Source organism: Schistocerca piceifrons, chromosome 3, assembly GCF_021461385.2.
Source record: "Schistocerca piceifrons isolate TAMUIC-IGC-003096 chromosome 3, iqSchPice1.1, whole genome shotgun sequence".
Lineage (NCBI taxonomy): Eukaryota > Metazoa > Arthropoda > Insecta > Orthoptera > Acrididae > Schistocerca > Schistocerca piceifrons.
The window spans coordinates 947,936,487-947,956,054 of NC_060140.1; the positions used below are offsets into that span (position 1 = coordinate 947,936,487).

At 43.3% G+C, this 19,568-nt stretch overlaps 1 protein-coding gene across 1 annotated transcript in view; it reads left to right on the forward strand.

Annotated features, from left to right (window-relative positions):
• The first annotated feature begins 1,380 nt into the window (after nt 1–1,380).
• Nucleotides 1,381–19,568, forward strand: part of LOC124789253 — a 41,137-nt gene continuing 22,949 nt past the window's right edge. The window contains exons 1-2 of the mRNA XM_047256549.1: nt 1,381–1,468; nt 11,279–11,548. Coding sequence (XP_047112505.1) covers nt 1,427–1,468; nt 11,279–11,548 — 312 coding nt within the window. The 5' untranslated portion in view covers nt 1,381–1,426. The remainder of the gene's footprint in view (nt 1,469–11,278; nt 11,549–19,568) is intronic.

Here is a 19,568-nt window from a genome sequence, read left to right on the forward strand (position 1 = left end):
CAGTGGGCCGCGGCGTATAGCGAGGCGTAGTGGCTGCGCGGTCGACACGAGAGCAACAGGAGTCAACCCACGACATCAGTCTGGCCGGCGCGAGCTGCGACGCCGTGAGACGGGAGATCGGCGCGCCTTCCTGCGTCCGTTGAAGCGGCTGGCAGCGGACGGTTCCGGAGAGCGATTTGGGGGTGCTGCGCCAGGTCTTCACCAGAAATCGCAGTTTATTAGAAGTTAAGTGATTGGTGATATGTTGTTTCATTTACTTGTTAAATTCTACTTATTTTCTTGGTGAGGTCACCAGCCGCCTTGTTTTGGGGTCGTCCCACCATTCTTCTCCGTCTGCCCACCCGCGGGAAGGTGGTTATTCATGAATTGGGTCGTCCCTATTTCCTTTGCTGAGTAGGGGTGGGTTAGATCAACCTGCGGTTCGGGTTGTTCGGTAATCTCCCTATGAATCTGCCGTACGTTAATAGCTGCCTCTGCCATGTTTGTCGGATTCGGTGTCTTAACGAATTTATTGCTTGAAGTGTAACGGCCTGTTTCCTGAAATATGTTTTTATCTTGCCTATCATCTTGAGAGGCGGTATATGTGTACCGTAGAGCTTGTTTGGCCAACCTTGTATAATTTTGTATAAGATTGCATTTCATGGGCTTTTATTTAAATGGTCATTTTAGTATACAAAATTGCCACACTTCCACTGTAAGACTTTTCTTAGAAGTTAAAATCAAGTTGCACCTTCGGTGCTAAGTTAAGTTTTTAATTTTAGTGTTTTGTACCATTTCCATCCCTTCTGCAGGGTGCATAGTTTGTGTGCTTGTGTGAATTGTTAAAACTTTGAGGTAATCTGGTGTGTTGCAGATTTGCACCTGCGTACTCTTTCAGAGGTTGTTGTGAGCGGTCGTGACTACGGCCGTGTCAAAAGGGAGCGGCAAGGTTCTCAGCCCGAAAGCTCGTACAGTCAAAACTTGTTTCTTTCTGCCTCTGAATAAATTGTAACTTGATTTTTGGAGGGTGCTTTCTGCTTATAATTTTAAATCTGTTTCTTAAAAAAAAAGGACTTTTAGAAATAAAATTCCCATTTGTTAAAAGCAATTTCATTTTGATTTCATCAGTTACTCCCTGGCAACTACTTCCACGCTCACACAGTGTCATTAAATGTGTTAATGCTTGATGAATCGCTAGTAAATGAAGTAAATTTCTTAAGAGAAAATTTTGAAAGTAATTTCACGGTTGACACCTTCTTCCACTCGTGACTGTTATCCCTGTTAAACACGTATTTTATCAATTGCGTTATTTTCCTAGTCCAGGGGACGTCAGCAGATAAGGAGTATCACACCAGCTGCAGTGGCGCGTAACGTCGGTCTCTTGCTTCACAAGCCGTCGCAGTCAGTGCGTGTGTGACTCCCTTTGAACAGACGTCTCTTTGCAGGGATGGGGAAAGACATCGACAACGGCGAACTGCAAACGTTAGAGGTACTGTGGAACGTCTACCCACGTACAATACATCAAACGCATCCTCCATTACGTGTTTACATAATTGCACACGGTCAGGACTAAAAAGAAAAATTTTCTAATACAAGCTGTTCGTCTCGAAGAGTGACATCCAATGACTCCAAATTCGACCCTCGTGCCCCACCTCCAAGGGTGTGACGTGACAGATGGCGCTGTAATCGACTAAAGTCAAAATGGGTAAAAAGCCGTTGAAAAGTGGTAACATCTCAAGAAGTACACATCAGATTATGGTCCCAGATCGTTAGAAATGCAATCATTTTCAAATCTTTAATGTGAAACCGGTTTTTATATCAAAAATACTTTACTTCTGGACAAATCGCACGATAGTCACTAATTTCACAAATAAGTGTTCTGCATATACTGCATGTGTACAAACTCGAGTGGCATCACTTACCGTAGCATAAGAACCACATGGGGACGACTTTCAAAACCGCTTGAATATTTGCAGTTGGATACAATAACAACAAGCAGCCTATGTAGATTTTCTTTCACAGATACTTTGCTATGATGAAACAAATCGCCAAACGAATAGGTTTAATACGCATTATTGGTAAGTGAAGAATCCCCATTAACTAAAACAAGTCGAGCACCATAAGTGAAAGAAATTACAACAAAAATGTGGACCAAGTAATTGCGTTCCGGAGAATCAAGTCTTTTTTGCTATAAAACCGGTTTCTTATTCAATATTTTAGCATAACACTCTTTCTACCTCCTGGGATCCTGATCTGATGGGTGATTGAACTGTTTTTAACGCAATTCCATTTTTGTCGATTACAGCACTATCTATAACGCACAGAAAAAAATTTTAATGCAAAAGTTACGAATTTTTCCTGGAGAATCCGCAACAGAAACTGGGGTTCCTTTTCCCTGTTTCAAACTTGACCCCCCCACCTCCTGGGGGTGGGATATTGGGATCGAGTTTGGTGTCATTGGATGTCCCCTGTCGAGACCAACAACTTTCATTGCAACCTTTTTTTTAATTCGATCCGTAGTTTTCCGCGTATTTCCAAAAATAGTTTTAAATTCCTGACCCTCTATAGCCCATAAGCCACTGACAGTGTGTGGCCAACATACTTGGTAGCAGCATTAACAGTTTCCAGTCCTCTTCGATTTGCGTGTTGAGCGAGGCAGAAATGACTGTCTGTATGCCTCCCTAAGCGCCCATATCTCTCTCGCCCTTTTCTCATCTTAACAACGCGAGATGTGTGACGGTGGCCTGCACCAACTTCTCCTTCTCTAAAATGAATTAGTCAATCTTTAAATCGTACCTCGCTACAGCTCTTTCTCACCCGATCAACCCCTCCACTCTCTGTTATCCTATAACACAGATGCAAGTAAGTTTAGAGGTGAAACTATGTCTGTACTCCTGAAAAGCACAAAATACAGTAGTCAACTCGCGTGTATCACTGATACCTCAATAGATATACAGTAAAATACTGACTCACGGGAAAAAATTGGCTACCTCCCTGATTTCCCTCCGTTTCGATGTCAACGTTTTCTCGCATCCCACTTGTTGACGCATACTGGATCCCATGTACAAATTGTTTCGCGCGAACCAGAACACACATATGTACTTCTTCAATTTCCCCGCATTTCGGCGTGCGATCAATTTATAGCTATTCCCTAGACATTTTTCGCGATTCTATTGATTTTATGTCAGGTCTGTCCATGCGATCACGGCGCAACCGCTCGTTCTGGGTTCTAAAATTGCCTGCCAACACCTAGCCAAAACGCACTAATCGGGAGGCGTAATGTAGCACTGTATTTGACTGTATCCAGTCACCTCCACATTCGAGGAGCGTTTGCTCTGTTTTCTGTTCACTTAGATGGGTCAGGACTAGGAAAGCTCTATTCTTTCATGAGACGTGGAGTGTAGCGGTCTTCTTCTGATCGGTTGGAGATTAATTCTCTAACGGTGCTGCAGGGCGGGTTGGTCAATGACTGTGTGAGAGTGCTCTGTGACTCCCATACGCAGAGAGATGGATCGTAAATTAAGTACTATGCTCGAGGTCTTAGAAATATGTAGAGCGCTGTGTCTGGTATAGTTTGACGATTTAAGTGTTCGAGAATCAACTGTGAATGGACATGCTGAGTAGTCATCTATCCGTGTTCGCAATGATACTCGCAAAGTAGAGAAGGGGTGGTCTAGCTATGATACTGAAATTGAGGAAACATGCTGTCACATGATTGGCCGGTGTTGAAGTTAGTGTAAAATTGTTCGCGCTATCAAGTTTCAAGTTTATTATTAGAGTACATGGATGGTGTCTTTTGCATCCCATCCCCGCATTGGTTAGCAGATAACGATTGACTGATATTGCTTGTTTGAGGTGGGGAAATAGTTTTCGTGGATGGATGGCAACTTCTGGGGGTTGCTAGCAGCGAAACGGTGATCGCGTACATGAGTGCCATATGAGGAATGAGTCGAAAGGGGACGCATAGTCGTCAGCTATTCCGTCTGTGTGAGTGACGAGTCTAAATGTATAGGTCGTCATTCGCTTTCGGACATCAGTTTGGAGACCTACGCCAACGCCGAAAAAGTCTTCTACGTTCGTTATGTTGTAAGTGGGTTTTTATTTAAAATATGCAGATGTGTGGCGTGTTATGGTAGTTGCAGTAACAAAATAATTTACACCGCGCGATGTCTAGTTTTCTGTGTGAGGCCGTGTATCAGGGCGTCTTAATGTTAGTTTAGAACATGAGACAGGCATGGAACTCGTGGCAAAAAAACGAAATGTATGGCGTTGTACAAAAACGTGTTGGTAAACAGTGTTTGAGCCAACTAAACAGGACCAGATGGAGCGTGTCATACGATAATTCGCCTTGAGAACACGTGATCAGACTTCAAAGTGGCCTCGGTGGTGACTGTATTTTTAATAGGATCGTGTCATAGACGCAGCAGGAGCAGCAGTAGTTCTAATATGTAGCAGTGGCAGTTTGAGGTGAGAGCTGGTAAGGAAGGGGATATACCGCTAGGAATGCTTGGATGGCTGCACGCTACACTATTGTGGGAAGTATTGCGAAATCTGTTTCCCCGCACTGGAGGCCGACCGCAGCTATGCGTCATTGCGCCCGCATCGGTGCCTTGGTGACTTCTAATTCGTATGAGCTGTTATAGTTCGTAATTTTTATCTGTTGGCCTGATTGGTTTGAAAGGACGTGGATCTGTAGTACTTGTATCTACTTTGGGGAACGTACGAAATTGCGTGCATTTCCACCGAATAGTTAAAACACGGTCTTGTTGCGGTAATTCAGGTCGTTCCGTTTCTACATGAAGAAGAATATAATAATTCCAATCCCAAAGAAAGCAGGTGTTGACAGATGTGAAAATTACCGAACTATCGGTTTAATAGGCCACTGCTGCAAAATACTAACATGAAATCTTTACAGACGAACGGAGAAACTGGTCGAAGCCGACCTCGGGGAAGATCAATTTGGGTTCAGTAGAAATGCTGGAACACGTGAGGCAATACTGACCCTACGACTTATCTTAGAAAATAGATTAAGGAAAGGCAAACCTACATTTCTAGCATTTGTAGACTTAGAGAAAGCTTTTGACGATGTTCACTGGAATACTCTCTTTCAAATTCGGAAGGTGGCAGGGGTAAAATACAGGGAGCGAAAGGCTATTTACAATTTGTACAGAAACCAGATGGCAGTTATAAGAGTCGAGGGCCATGAAAGGGAAGCAGTGGTTGCGAACGGAGTGGGACAGGGTTGTAGCCTCTCCCCGATCTTATTCAATCTGTATATTGAGAAAGCACTAAAGGAAACAAAAGAAAAATTTGGAGTAGGAATTAAAATCCACGGAGAAGATATAAAAACTTTGAGGTTCGCCGATGACATTCTAATTCTGTCAGACAGCAAAGGACCTGGAAGAGTAGTTGAATGGAACGGACAGTGTCTTGAAAGGTGGATATATAATAAAATTACGTAACTAAATTTTGTTTATTTATATATTTGTCGTCAAGGAACACAATGAAATCCCCTCTTCACTGTAGAGTAACACGCCGCTGGGGGAGTCAGTACTCTAAGGTAGAAAGGAATTTTGATCGGCAGCAGTGGAATAGATGCAGCTGTATGTGGCCTATCCAGATGACACTTTTAGGCATCTGCATTGGACTGAGACAGTGGTAATGTTTCCGCAGCTTTCGAAAACGAATTACCTTTGAATGCAGAAAACGAATTATGGCACGATACATCATTCTGCGCCATTTTGTTCTGGCTTCTCTAGCGGTGTGCTACGGTACTGTGACACGGGGATTTCATCGTGTACTGGGAGTAGAGACATGTAGCTGCGGACAAACGAAGGAATTATCCGAATGGGACGAAATTCGGGAGATTTGATATACATTTACAGACAAGCAGATTACTACAATTTCAGAAAGTTGGTTGTTTTATCCAAAAGGAGCAGCTTCAGAAATTGAGTATGTCCATAACACCTGAGTCCACCCCGGGTTCGTATTCAAGCAGTTACTCGTCTTAGCACTGACTGACAGGGTTGTTAGATGTCCTCCTTAGGGACATCGTGTCAAAAACGAAATGGCACTGCAGACCGTCACCGCTGGTTGTCGGACGGCATGGCAGGCGGCAATGATGTTGTCTAGGGCGTGGCCACACACATCTTCGTTGGTCGTTGGGGCCCAGTTCGAAGCGGAACTCACCACCAAAGCCAATTTTACTCCAGTGAAAGAGACCTGGTGTTGGTCTGGGATGCCATTTCTCTTCATACCTGGTCCCCTTTGGTTGTCTTCCGTGGCACTCCCGCAGCACTGTGGTACGTCTGCGACATTCTATGTCTCTTTTTGTTGCCCTTCATGGCAAGCTACTCAGGGCTTACATTTCAGCAAGAAAAAGCCCACCCTCACACAGAGAGAGTTTCTGCTGTTTGCGTTCGTGCTTCCAAACCCTACCTTGGCCAGCGGGGTCGCCCGATCTCTCCCCAGCTGAGAGCGTTTGGAGCGTTATAGGCAGGGCCCTCCAATCAACTCGGGTTTTTGATGATCTACAGAGCCAACTGGATAGAATTTGGCACGATATCCCTCAGGACAACACCCATCAACTCCATCAATCAATGCCAAACCGTAAGTTCATAGCATTTTTTATTTATTTATTTATTGATTTATTTAACCTGGCAAGATTAGGGCCATCAGACCCTCTCTTACATCTAACCAGGCATTCTACTTATTTTACATTCATACGTTTTAGTAGGCATGTTAAACTACATCTAGTACAAAAAGTGAAATAAACAATTAGAAAGGTACACCTGGAAAAATACATACATATAGAGTTTATATTCGTAGATCATAAGTACTGTTATAATTAGACATTATTGAAGAGACAAATTTTAGATAGGAGTGCTGGCAGCAGGGAGTATGAGGGAGACTCATGGTGAAGGGAGGAGAGGAATAGACATGATGAAACATAATTAAGGAAATATAAAGGAAAAGAAGATTCCCTGACTAATAGAGATAGATGAAGGGGAAGGCATCTCAGGAGCAAGATAGGAGACGCTAGCTTTGCTATTTGACAGATGAGAGGATTGGCCTGGTACATTAATTTTGTGGAGAACTTTATGAGGATGATAGTAGGAAATGCTTCAACTTCTTCTTAAAAGCAGCAGGAAATTGAATTTTGCTCAAGGTAAGGGGCAGTTTGTTCCAGAGGCGGACAGCGGCAACTGAGAAGGAGTTTGCAGTGTTTGTGAGTGGGTACAGTTAGGATACCAAATAAGAGTGACCTCGTGTTTCTATTATGATGGCATGACAGGTTTTTAATCTCTGAAGCAAGGTACTGGGGTGCTTGCGCGACGAGGAGTCGGTGAAGTAGACATAGAGTGTGGTAGTCACGCAATTTGTCCGGCCGCAGCCACCCTAGCTCGGAGTATGAAGCACTAACATGATCATATCGGCGAATGTTGCAGGTGTAACGCACACAGGCATTCATGGTTAGCTCTAGCCGTCTTTTGTTTTCACTACTCGTGCCTTGTTGAATCACATCACAATAGTGGAGGTTCGGTAGAACGAGTGCTTGCACGAGCTGGCGTTTCAAGTCCTGTGGAAATATGTTCCGAAACTTTTTGAGAGCATAGAGACAAGCAGACGTCTTTCGGCACACTGCGACTGTATTCTCCGCCCAGTTGAGATGCTCATCCAAAGTTACACCCAAGTTCTTCACTGTTTTCTGATATGGTATTGGAGTACCGTCGAGCAGAATAGGAGGTAGCCGTTCGCGGAAATCTGAACTTATTAATTTCTGATGGGCTATTAAGATTACTTGCGTCTTTTTTGCATTTAGTTTAAGCCCCAGGCTTTTCGCCCATGTCACTACCGAAGACAGATCATCATTTATCTGAGCGATTGCAGTGTTTACGTCTTCAGGTCTGACGCTTAGGTAGAGCTGGAGGTCGTCGGCATAGAAATGATATTTACAGGAGGACAGAACCGACGAAATATCGTTGACATATAAAGAAAACAAAAGTGGTTCTAAGACTGATCCTTGTGACACTCCCGAGGAAACATGTTTCCAGGAAGATTTTTCATTTACGCAGACAACACATTGCTGTCTGTCTTTTAAGTAGCTTTCAAACCATCTCATTGCACTATCAGAGAAATTAAGCTGTTGCATTTTTCTGAGCAATATATCAAAGTTAACAGTGTCAAAAGCTTTGCTGAAGTCCAGTAGCGTCAATATTGTTGCCTTTCGATTGTCGATGGCACATTTCAGGTCATCTGTTACTTTAATTAGAGCAGTGTTTGTGCTGTGATGTTTGCATGTTGGTATTCCGATTGATATGGGTATATTTATCGATTGTCATTTTTTACTTCTAGTACACTGTTGCTATTTGAGTTTGCGTACTGTAATTTTTTTCTTTTCGAGACAATCAGTGGAGCTGTGGACGTCAAAAAATGGAGTGCCAAGTATAGAAATCGAAACATGTCGGACATTTTCTTTTGTTTGAGTTAGGTAGAGGGGTGAGAGCAGCCGAGGCAGCAAGACACATTTGCGCCGTATGTGGGGATGACGCCACCGACAGAGGACGGCAAGGAAATGGTTGTCCCGTTTTAAGGAGGAACGTTTTGACATTAGTGAGTCTCCACATTCAGGAAGACCTTCGGGATGTTATGGAGCTCGTTTGAACGCATTTATCCACAACGATCCACATCAGAGTATTCGAGAACTGGTAAATGTGATGAACTGTGATCATTCCGCCAACGAACGACATTTGCCTGCAATCCGGAAGATGAATGGCTATCGCACGAGCTAAGCTAGAGCCACAGAAATCAGCTGTCTACTTGTTCGTAACCACTTGGCTCTTGAACAACACAGCCCATTCTACCTTGTATCTTTACCGGTGACGAGAAATTGTGTCTTTATACTAACATAGTGAGAAAAAAGGAATGTCTGAGCCCAGACAAAGCAGCAACTCCTCGTACGAAGACCTACGCACACTCACAAAAAAAATATGTATCTGGTGGAACAATGGCGGTGTGGTGCGATACGAATTGCTTCCACGAGGTGTAACCACCAATGTTGACATTTATTATCAATAACCGAGACGTATTGCAGACATTGAGCAGCGGTAAAAATTGCTGTTTTGAAGAGCGCGCCGCAGCGCGTAGTGTGAAGCAGTCGCCCTCCGTTTCTGGCGGTGGCGCCGCTGTGGTAGTCGCAGCTTTGGTGTCTCCCTCTGGTGGGAAAGTGGGAAGGTAGGCTGTTCACGTGCATTTAAGGGGCGATATGAGCTCGCCAGTCTGTCAGTCTGGGTCAGTCTCTCGTCCCCAGCTTGCTAGTCTGTCTCTCGTCCGCATTTGTTAGGCAGCTAGTGTCTGTCTGTCGTTCGGAGCTGCCTCTGTCAAGTTTGTCGGATTCGGTGTGTTGACGAATTTATTGCTTGGAGTGCAACGGCCTATATCCTGAAATATGTTTTGATCTTGCCTATCATCTTGGGAGGCGGTATCTGTGTACCGTAGAGCATCTTAATCTGTTTGGCCAACTTGTAGAATTTTATGGGCTTTTTTAAATGGTCATTTTAGTATATAAAGTTGCCAACCTTTCACCGTAAGAGTTTTCTTAGAAGTTAAAATCAAGTTGCACCTTCGGTGGCAAAGTTAACATTTTAATTTTAGTATTTTGTACCATTTCCATCCCTCCTACGGGGGTGCATAGTTGGTGAGCTTGTGTAAATTGTTAAAACTTTTAGTTTAAAGTAGTCTGGTGTGTTGCAGATTTGCACCAGCGTAGTCTTTCAGAGGCTGTTGTGAGCGGTCGTAATTACGGCCGTGTCAAAATGGAGTGGCAAGGTTCTCTGCCCGAAAGCTCATACAGTTAAAACTTGTTTCCTTCGCTCTGAATAAATTGTAACTTGATATTTAGAGGGTGCTTTCTGATTATAATTTTAAATCTGTTTCTTTAAAAAAAATGCTTTTAGGCTCTATTTAAGTAAATAAAATTACCATTTGTTAAAAAGGCATTTTAATTATGATTTCATCAGTTACTCACGGGCAACTACTTCCACGCTCACATAGTGTGATTAAACCTGTTAATGTTCTTCATGAATCGCCAGTAAATAGAATAAAGCATCAAGAAAATTCCTTGAAATTAAACCCACGGTTCAGACACAGTCCAAAAACAACGACCGGGAAGAATGCGCGTGTAATGGTGATAACGCGCGCCCGAAATCCTGATAGACTGACAAAAGACACTATACGCCAGTTGGCTTGGAGAATCATTCCGCATCCACCTTATTCATTTGATATTGCGCCCTCTGATTTTCACCTTTTCCGCGTCTAGGGAACAGCCTTCAACGAACTACCTTTCTAGACGAAAACGTGCTCCGAACTTGGCTCCATGGGTTCTTCGCCTCAAAGCGACGTGATTTCTACACTCACGGAATCGAAAAGTTACCCCAGCGCTGGCAGTCTGTTGTAAATAGTGAAGGAGAGTGTGTTACTGATGACTAAACTGCCTGTTATGTGCATATGTTTTGTTTATTAAACTTACGGAAAGATGCTACGAACTTATGGATCAACCTAGTAACTGCTTGCATAAGGAACGTAGGTGGACCAACGCGTTATTGACTTGCTCAATTTATGAAGCTCATTCTCCTGAATAAATTGCTCAGTTTTTCTGAAATTCTAATCGTTTGTTTTGCAGCGCATGTACATTTTATCTACCGATTTCCGCTTTCCGTCGCATCCGGATTATACTTACCTGGTGCGCCTTTGTTTTCTTTTGTCTTCGGGTGTATAACTGCAACGGCGGAATGTTTGGTAATGTCGAGGTATTTAACGACTCAACGCTGACCTGACAGAGCATATCTCCCATTGTACGTATTAATAATACTTCAGATACCCAATATTGACAAGAGTGAGTCATAGGCATATAAGAATTGAATCCAACAAACAAAAAAACCAAGAATTGGAAGAGAAGACAGTAAATAGAACGGGCTGAATGATTGTACACAGACATAAATAAATGAAACTGATTAAAATATTTTCAAAAGAAATTAACTACTTTTGCTGCAGCAAACAATGAACAATTAATAATTAGGCTCACTACTGTCAATGAGACTTGTAACTTTGCTGCTGTTGGTCACTGGAAGCTGGACTAGATAACTCTATAGACACACAAAACTGTTGCTCATTTGCTCTGCCAGCTAGATGAGTCTGTAGGTATAAAAAAATAAATGTCTGCGTGCTTTGCTGGGAACTCATTACTTTTCCCAGCCAGCGAGGGCGATAGTGAAACCCCTGTTTCATTGTTCATTTACAGGAGAGGACTGAAATTCCAGAATGCAGTAGAAAAACAAAGGCTGCTCCAGCATTCGAGGAGGTCCTGGACGCCATTGGGTCCAGGGGCAAGTTCCAGACGAGGCTGAACATCGTCTTCGTTTGCATTGCCTCATGCTTCGACATGATGAGTCTCAACGTGTTCTACCTGGCTATGCAGACTCCTGATCACTGGTGCTACGTCCCTGGCAGGGAGCTTTCCAACCTTTCGATTGAGGAGTGGAAGAACCTCACCATACCGAGGTTTGTAGTGGTAAATATTTTAGCTTACATCGATCGAATGTTCCGTCGGTTCTTGGTAGAATCTTTAATATTTTATGGATGAAAACACCCACAACTTTGAAGTAAAATTCTACACTATTTATTATTTTTTCACAAACCGATTTTCCGCTGTTATGCAATCATCAGGTACAAGGATAAGTGCGTGGTGCGGTGAAATTTTGTTGCATCATGTACACTCCTGGAAATTGAAATAAGAACACCGTGAATTCATTGTCCCAGGAAGGGGAAACTTTATTGACACATTCCTGGGGTCAGATACATCACATGATCACACTGACAGAACCGCAGGCACATAGACACAGGCAACAGAGCATGCACAATGTCGGCACTAGTACAGTGTATATCCACCTTTCGCAGCAATGCAGGCTGCTATTCTCCCATGGAGACGATCGCAGAGATGCTGGATGTAGTCCTGTGGAACGGCTTGCCATGCCATTTCCACCTGGCGCCTCAGTTGGACCAGCGTTCGTGCTGGACGTGCAGACCGCGTGAGACGACGCTTCATCCAGTCCCAAACATGCTCAATGGGGGACAGATCCGGAGATCTTGCTGGCCAGGGTAGTTGACTTACACCTTCTAGAGCACGTTGGGTGGCACGGGATACATGCGGACGTGCATTGTCCTGTTGGAACAGCAAGTTCCCTTGCCGGTCTAGGAATGGTAGAACGATGGGTTCGATGACGGTTTGGCTGTACCGTGCACTATTCAGTGTCCCCTCGACGATCACCAGTGGTGTACGGCCAGTGTAGGAGATCGCTCCCCACACCATGATGCCGGGTGTTGGCCCTGTGTGCCTCGGTCGTATGCAGTCCTGATTGTGGCGCTCACCTGCACGGCGCCAAACACGCATACGACCATCATTGGCACCAAGGCAGAAGCGACTCTCATCGCTGAAGACGACACGTCTCCATTCGTCCCTCCATTCACGCCTGTCGCGACACCACTGGAGGCGGGCTGCACGATGTTGGGGCGTGAGCGGAAGACGGCCTAACGGTGTGCGGGACCGTAGCCCAGCTTCATGGAGACGGTTGCGAATGGTCCTCGCCGATACCCCAGGAGCAACAGTGTCCCTAATTTGCTGGGAAGTGGCGGTGCGGTCCCCTACGGCACTGCGTAGGATCCTACGGTCTTGGCGTGCATCCGTGCTACCAGTGTTAAAGACTGCGATGGAGCTCCGTATGCCACGGCAAACTGGCTGACACTGACGGCGGCGGTGCACAAATGCTGCGCAGCTAGCGCCATTCGACGGCCAACACCGCGGTTCCTGGTGTGTCCGCTGTGCCGTGCGTGTGATCATTGCTTGTACAGCGCTCTCGCAGTGTCCGGAGCAAGTATGGTGGGTCTGACACACCGGTGTCAATGTGTTCTTTTTTCCATTTCCAGGAGTGTATTTTAAACTAGTGCATCTAGAGAGTATCTCCATTTCCAGACATGAGCCGCGCGGGATTAACCTAACGGTCTCAGATGCTGCAGTCATGGACTGTGCGGCTGGTCCCAGCGGAGGTTCGAGTCCTCCCTCAGGCATAGGTATGTATGTTTGTCCTTAGGATAATTTAGGTTAAGTAGTGTGTAAGCTTAGGGACTGATGACCTCCGCAGCTAAGTTCCGTAAGATTTCACACACATTTGAACATTTTCCAGACATGAAAAATGGAGAAGATAGGTTTAAGAATAAAACAAGAGGGGTTGTTTCAGTGTAAATGCTATGTCAGATTTTTCAACTAAGATAAAATAAAGGACGGGAAGACGAACTATCTCGAAATAATTGAAATTAATAAACATATATCCATCAGCCCAAGCTCAGTACTGAATGACCAGACACAGTTCCCTCACTCGCCACTTCTAACTGCAGATACTTCTCAATATCCCAGCCAGGCCATGTTGCAAATTACCCCCCTCCCCCAACCCCCTCTTACTCACATGCTCCGTTTCCGTCTATTTCAGTTACACAATTTCCTTTCTTGTGAAAGAAAAATGGTTTGTATAACCACAGCTGATTCACTTACCTCCTTAATTTCTCTACTCTATTTTATCGGTTTGTAATTTAGAAACTGTTAAAGAAAAAGTTATTTTGTTCTGCCACACCTTTCGAATATGTAAACAAAGTTTATTGTTCAGTTTATTTTCTTCTGTGAACAACAGTGGTAATTTGTATATGGTCCAGCCGGCCGCGGTGGTCTAGCGGTTCTAGGCGCTCAGTCCGGAACCGCGCGACTGCTACGGTCGCAGATTCGAATCCTGCCTCGGGCATGGATGTGTGTGATGTCCTTAGGTTAGTTAGGTTTAAGTAGTTCTAAGTTCTAGGGGACTGATGACCACTGATGTTAAGTCCCATAGTGCTCAGAGCCATTTGAACCATTTTTGTATATGGTCCATTAATTAATGTGTCACATATTTTGCCTTAGCTAAATAATCTTACATCGCATTTACACCGAAATAAAATCTGTTGTTTTAATCCTAAAACCTGATGTTGACATTTTTCAACTCTGGAAATGGAGATACTCTATAAATGCACTAGTTTAAAATATTTGCCCCAAACAAAACTTCACTGCACCACATACTTATCTTTGTACCTGTAGATCACGTAACAGCCGAAAACGTGTTTGTAAAATAAATAATAAATCTTGTTGAATATTACACTAGCGTTGTGTGTGTTTTCATTCATAATTTTGGCTTTCATCTACTAAAACTGCCTAGTAATTCAATGGAAAGTGAAACACACTAAGTACAACTTGTTATACATGTACGTACCGCATAAGATGATAAAAGATGGCAAAGACCAATCTTGCTTTAATGTTATCATTCAGAAAATGTAGCGAAAACAGAAATTGTTGCACTTTCAATTTGAAAAATAATAAACAGATAGCGCAACTTGCTTACCTATAATACGGTATGTGTGCATAGCGTGCAACTACTTTCTGTGTCAGATCTTGGAGAAAAATGTATTAGAAAATTCAGAGAAGTTACGGTTCTATGACAGATTTTAAAGGCAATGTTCGGATCCAAATCTTCCGTCTAGTTCTTCGCACAACAGTCTTACGTCCAAAATGAGAGTGGGAACATTAATCTCCAAATTTAAAAATGAGTTCCCGTTACGATATTTCTTCCGTAACGATGTCTGACTACCGTGTACACAAAAATAACCACTACCAGTACTGAAAAACTGTTTAGACAACTCACTACGAAGAGAGCTGCAGGAAAAAATTTCTGTTACAAACAACTTTATGGGGAGGGCAGTCACAGTTCAGAGGTACTGTGGATAATAATAACACCAACACTCAACACTCAGTAACCATTCGAATTATTAAAAAAATTATAACAATTAAAAAGTCAAGAATGATGGGTATTTCCAAATACCACACATCTGTATGAATGTGCTTTATTTCTACCATTTCAATCTTTCAATCTGCGATTTGTATTCTTGGCAGATAAACTTGAAATGCGTCTATAGTGACGTGAAACCGGTAGTTGCGAATAAAGCACCTTCATACAGCTATGCGGGTTTTGGAAACACCTCGTCATTCTTGACTCTTTAATTATTATAATTTTTATGATAATTCAAATGGTTGTTTACTGTCGGCTGTTGGTATTGTAAACTCAAACTTGTTTTTATATTGAATAAACAGTGAGAAGTACACCTTTTTAAAGCTTATCTTTACCAAGAATCTCGCAGTAAGAAAACCGATGCACAGATTCTATATCTACATCCATACTCTGCAAACCACTGCATAGCGCACGGCGGAAGACACTTCCGGTTTACAACGTTTTAAGATGTTCCTCTTTTACATTCGCGGGAAAAATCTGCGCTCTCTGTAATTAGTCTCATTTTGTCCATCATACGTAGGAGGTGCAGTATATGCCTAGATTCGTCAGTTAGTAGGAGATCTCGTAACTTTGTATGTAGGGTTTACAGGTATAATTGGCTTTTCCCTTAAGCGTTTTGCCAGCGGCCTGGGACGGAAGTGGGGGTGGGTTGGTATGAGGGTGGGGCGGTGGAGTTAAACACACAAAATCCCCCATACGACTGCACACAGTGTTACCTAAAACGTGCACATGGACCAGATGATTTTATGACCGAGTGTCTAGACCTCACGACCTGTTTCCTGTCTTTACTTGTTCTCTTGTTGCTGCAACCACCAACTAAAGGCTGATCCTGAATTTGTTATTTACTAATTAGCTGGAGTTTGAGGGGGCATATACACAACGAGGACCACAAATATCTGATAAAGACTCACATGTATTCTACCAGTACAACACAATAATGTGGTCTGCACTGTTCACACGAAAGATACAAATCAGTTCGTGCACGACAGTTGGCGTTTTTCAGAGAGTCATGTCCTGGGTTCTGTTGATCACAGAGATAAGGGCTCAAGTTTTCTGGATACTATTCGGCCTAGCGACCATTTGTATACGTACAGGAAGAACGACCATGCTGTAGTTTCTTCTTCTTCTTCTCGTTTTGGCCATGTGAGGACAACATTAATTCGGATCAGCTCGTTTCTTCTGGTCCCTCTCCTTGTCCAATACTGTTTCGTTCTCGTACTTTGCATCCTTCTTCGCTCTTCCGTCCACGATGATTTTGTTATGGGTCTAGCTCTGTTCTCTAAACCCGTGAAAGCCTGCATTTTTTCAACTTATAAATTACTCTGCTGTATTCTCTGGTTCCTTCATTCGCATTTCTTCCAGATACCTTTCACATATTGGGTCCAGCGCACTTTGGTTCTCTTTTTCACCAAAAACTGTACTATTTGCTGTGTTAACCTCCCCTGGTCAGTTATGAGGATGTGTCCGAAGATCACACTCCTCCTTTTCCTGGTGATGTCAGAGATTCTCTCTACCTTGGTGTATAGTTCTTGGTTCCCACGTCTTCTAAACTGACTACCTTCTGTTCTTCAAGGCCCCACTATCCCGCTGAGAATTTTTCGTTCCGCCAGTTTTAGTCACTTACGTACTCCTGTTGTTACTGCTGGACATAAGGCTATTCTGAACTACAGGGTCACATTTAAACCATACACACTTCCTCCAGTGCAGGCAAACTGGTTCTTCTGCTTTAGATGTGGTCTAGGGTGAATCTTACGCAGCTTACAACAGCACCATTTGTTCACGGGCGCTTCCTGAGAAAAACCATGACTTTTCGGTACCAAAAGTACTAGGTGTGGGAGGGACACTTCAGTAATATCTATTAATGGTAGTTCATAGAAATATGTATCATATGTCCTTAAGACGATGGTGTTGGGAAGCCTTGAAACTTTGTTCGAGATCACTATCCGTTAGCGGGATACAGAGGTTCATAGTTACCGTACTTACGCACATAAATTATGCAGTAATATCCGATGTGAGGCATGAATGTAGTTTTAGATGACGTAGTGAACACATGGCAAAGGTTCTAGCACCATCACAATGGTTCTGAGGTCACAAAACAACTATTTTTAGGCAGCAGTTTTTCATCAGTAAAACTTAATGACTTGTTGCTCTGTATGAAGCGCACTTCACGCCCGTGCAAATATGCCCAAAGTGTTACTGCAGTGACAAAAATGGGCTAAAAAGAGTCTTAAAATGGCTGAAAAGAACTTAAAATGACTGCCAAAAATTATGTAAAACTGGAAATGTTGCAAACACAGTCAAATACTTCTACTGATATTTTTTCTTGTCTAAGGTAGATATCACGAGTCGGTCGTTTCCGATGAGTCGCGATCGATGCGCAAAGTATCCAAAAAAAAAATAATAAAATATACAAAGTGCGCAACTTTGCTTCCGCCGTTAACTCCCCAACATTTGAGGCTTTAATGAAACAAATCGGTTACACATGTATCATTCAAAGTATTTTCCATCGCTGGCCACTACTTTCTCCCACCTTTCGGATGGTGTACGAATCCCACGCCGAAAAAATTGTTCATCTTTTGAAGCGATCCACGAATCGATCCAATTTGTGACTTCTCCATGAGATCGGAAGTGTTGGTCAGCCAGGCCATGCGCCATTGATCTAAACAGGTGGTAGTCAGAGGGAGCAGTGTCTGGAGAATACGGCGGGTGGGGTAGGACTTTCCATTTTAACGTTTACGTTTTGACCTCTTTTGCAACGTGGGTTCGAGAGTTGTCGTGCTGCAAAATCACTTTATCTTGCCTCTCGCTATATTGTGGTGGTTCGTCTTTTAATGCTCTGCTCAGACGCGTTAATTGCGTTCGAGAACGAGCAGCTGTGATTGTTTCACTTGGTTTTAACACCTCATACTACACGACGCCGAGCTGGTCCCACCAAATGCAGAGCATGATCCTCGAGTCGTGACTATTCGGTTTGGCCGTCGACGTGGAACCGTGTCCGGGACATCCCCATGATTTTCTGCGTTTAGGATTATCGTAATGAACCCATTTCTTATCCCCGGTCACAATGTGATGCAGAAATCCCTTCCGTTTTTGCCTCTGAAGCAACTGTTCACAAACACACAAACGCCGTTCAACGTCTCTTGGTTTCAGCCCACACGGGACCCAACTTCCTTCTTTCTGAATCATGCCCATAGCCTTGAGACGTTTTTAAATGGCTTGCTGTGCCCCTCCCACTAATAGTGCAAATTCTTCTTGAGTTTGACGCCAGTCTTCACTCAGCGATATCTCCAGTTCTGCACCTTTGAAAACATTCTCTCTTCCACCACTATCTACATCTACATCGGCATGGATACTCTGTAAATCACATTTAAGTGCCTGGCAGAGGGTTCATCGAACCACCTTCACATTTCTCTATTATTCCAATCTCGTACAACGCGGAAAGAATGAACACCTATATTTTTCCGTACGAGCTCTGATTTCCCTTATTTTATCGTGGTGATCGTTCCGCCCTATGTAGGTCGGTGCCAACAAAATATTTTCGCATTCGGAGAAGAAAGTTCGTGATTGGAATTTTGTGAGAAGATTCCGTCGCAACGGAAAACGCCTTTATTTTAATGATTTCCAACCCAAATGCTGTATCATTTCTGTGGCACTCTCTCCCATATTTCGCGTTAATACAAAACGTGTTGCTTTTCTTTGAACTTTTTAGATGTACTCCGTGAGTCCTACCTGGTAAGGATCCCACACCGCGCAGCAGTATTGTAAAAGACAAGCGTAGTGTAGGCAGTCTCCTTAGTAGGTCTGTTACATTTTCTAAGTGTCCTGCCAATAAAATGCAGCTTTTAGTTAGCCTTCCCCATAACATTTTATATGTGTTCTTTCCAATTTAAGTTGTTCGTAATTGTAATACCTAGGCATTTAGTTGAATTTACGGCTTTTAGATTAGACTGATTTATCGTGTAACCGAAGTTTAACGAGTTCCTTTTAGCACTCATGTGGATGACCTCACACTTTTCGTTATTGAGGGTCAACTGTCACTTTTCGCACCATTCACATATTTTTTCTAAATCGTTTTGCAATTTGTTTTGATCTTCTGATGACTTTACTAGTCGATAAACGACAGCGTCATCTGCAAAAAACCGAAGACGGCTGCTCAGATTGTCTCCCAAATCGTTTATATAGATAAGGAACTGAAAACACTACCTTGGGGAACGCCAGAAATCACTTCTGTTTTACTCGATGACTTCCCGTCAGTTACTACTAACTGTGACCTTTCTGACAGGAAATCGGAAATCCAGTCACATAACTGAGACGATATTCCATAAGCACGCAATTTCACTACGAGCCGCTTGTGTGGTACAGCGTCAAAAGCCTTCCGGAAATCCAGGAATACGGAATCGATCTGAAATCCCTTGTCAATAGCACTCACCACTTCATGTCAGTAAAGAGCTAGTTGTGTTTCACAGGAACGATGTTTTCTAAACCCACGTTGACTGTGTGTCAGTAGACCGTTTCCTTCGAAGTACTATGCAGGCCTACGACGTTCAAATCACCGTTCTTGAAGCGTTGAAACCACTGACGCCAAGTTCTTTCACTAATAGCGTCCTTACCTTACGTACTTGAGAGCATTCGATGAGACTCAGCCGCTGTTTTCTTCATATTGAAACT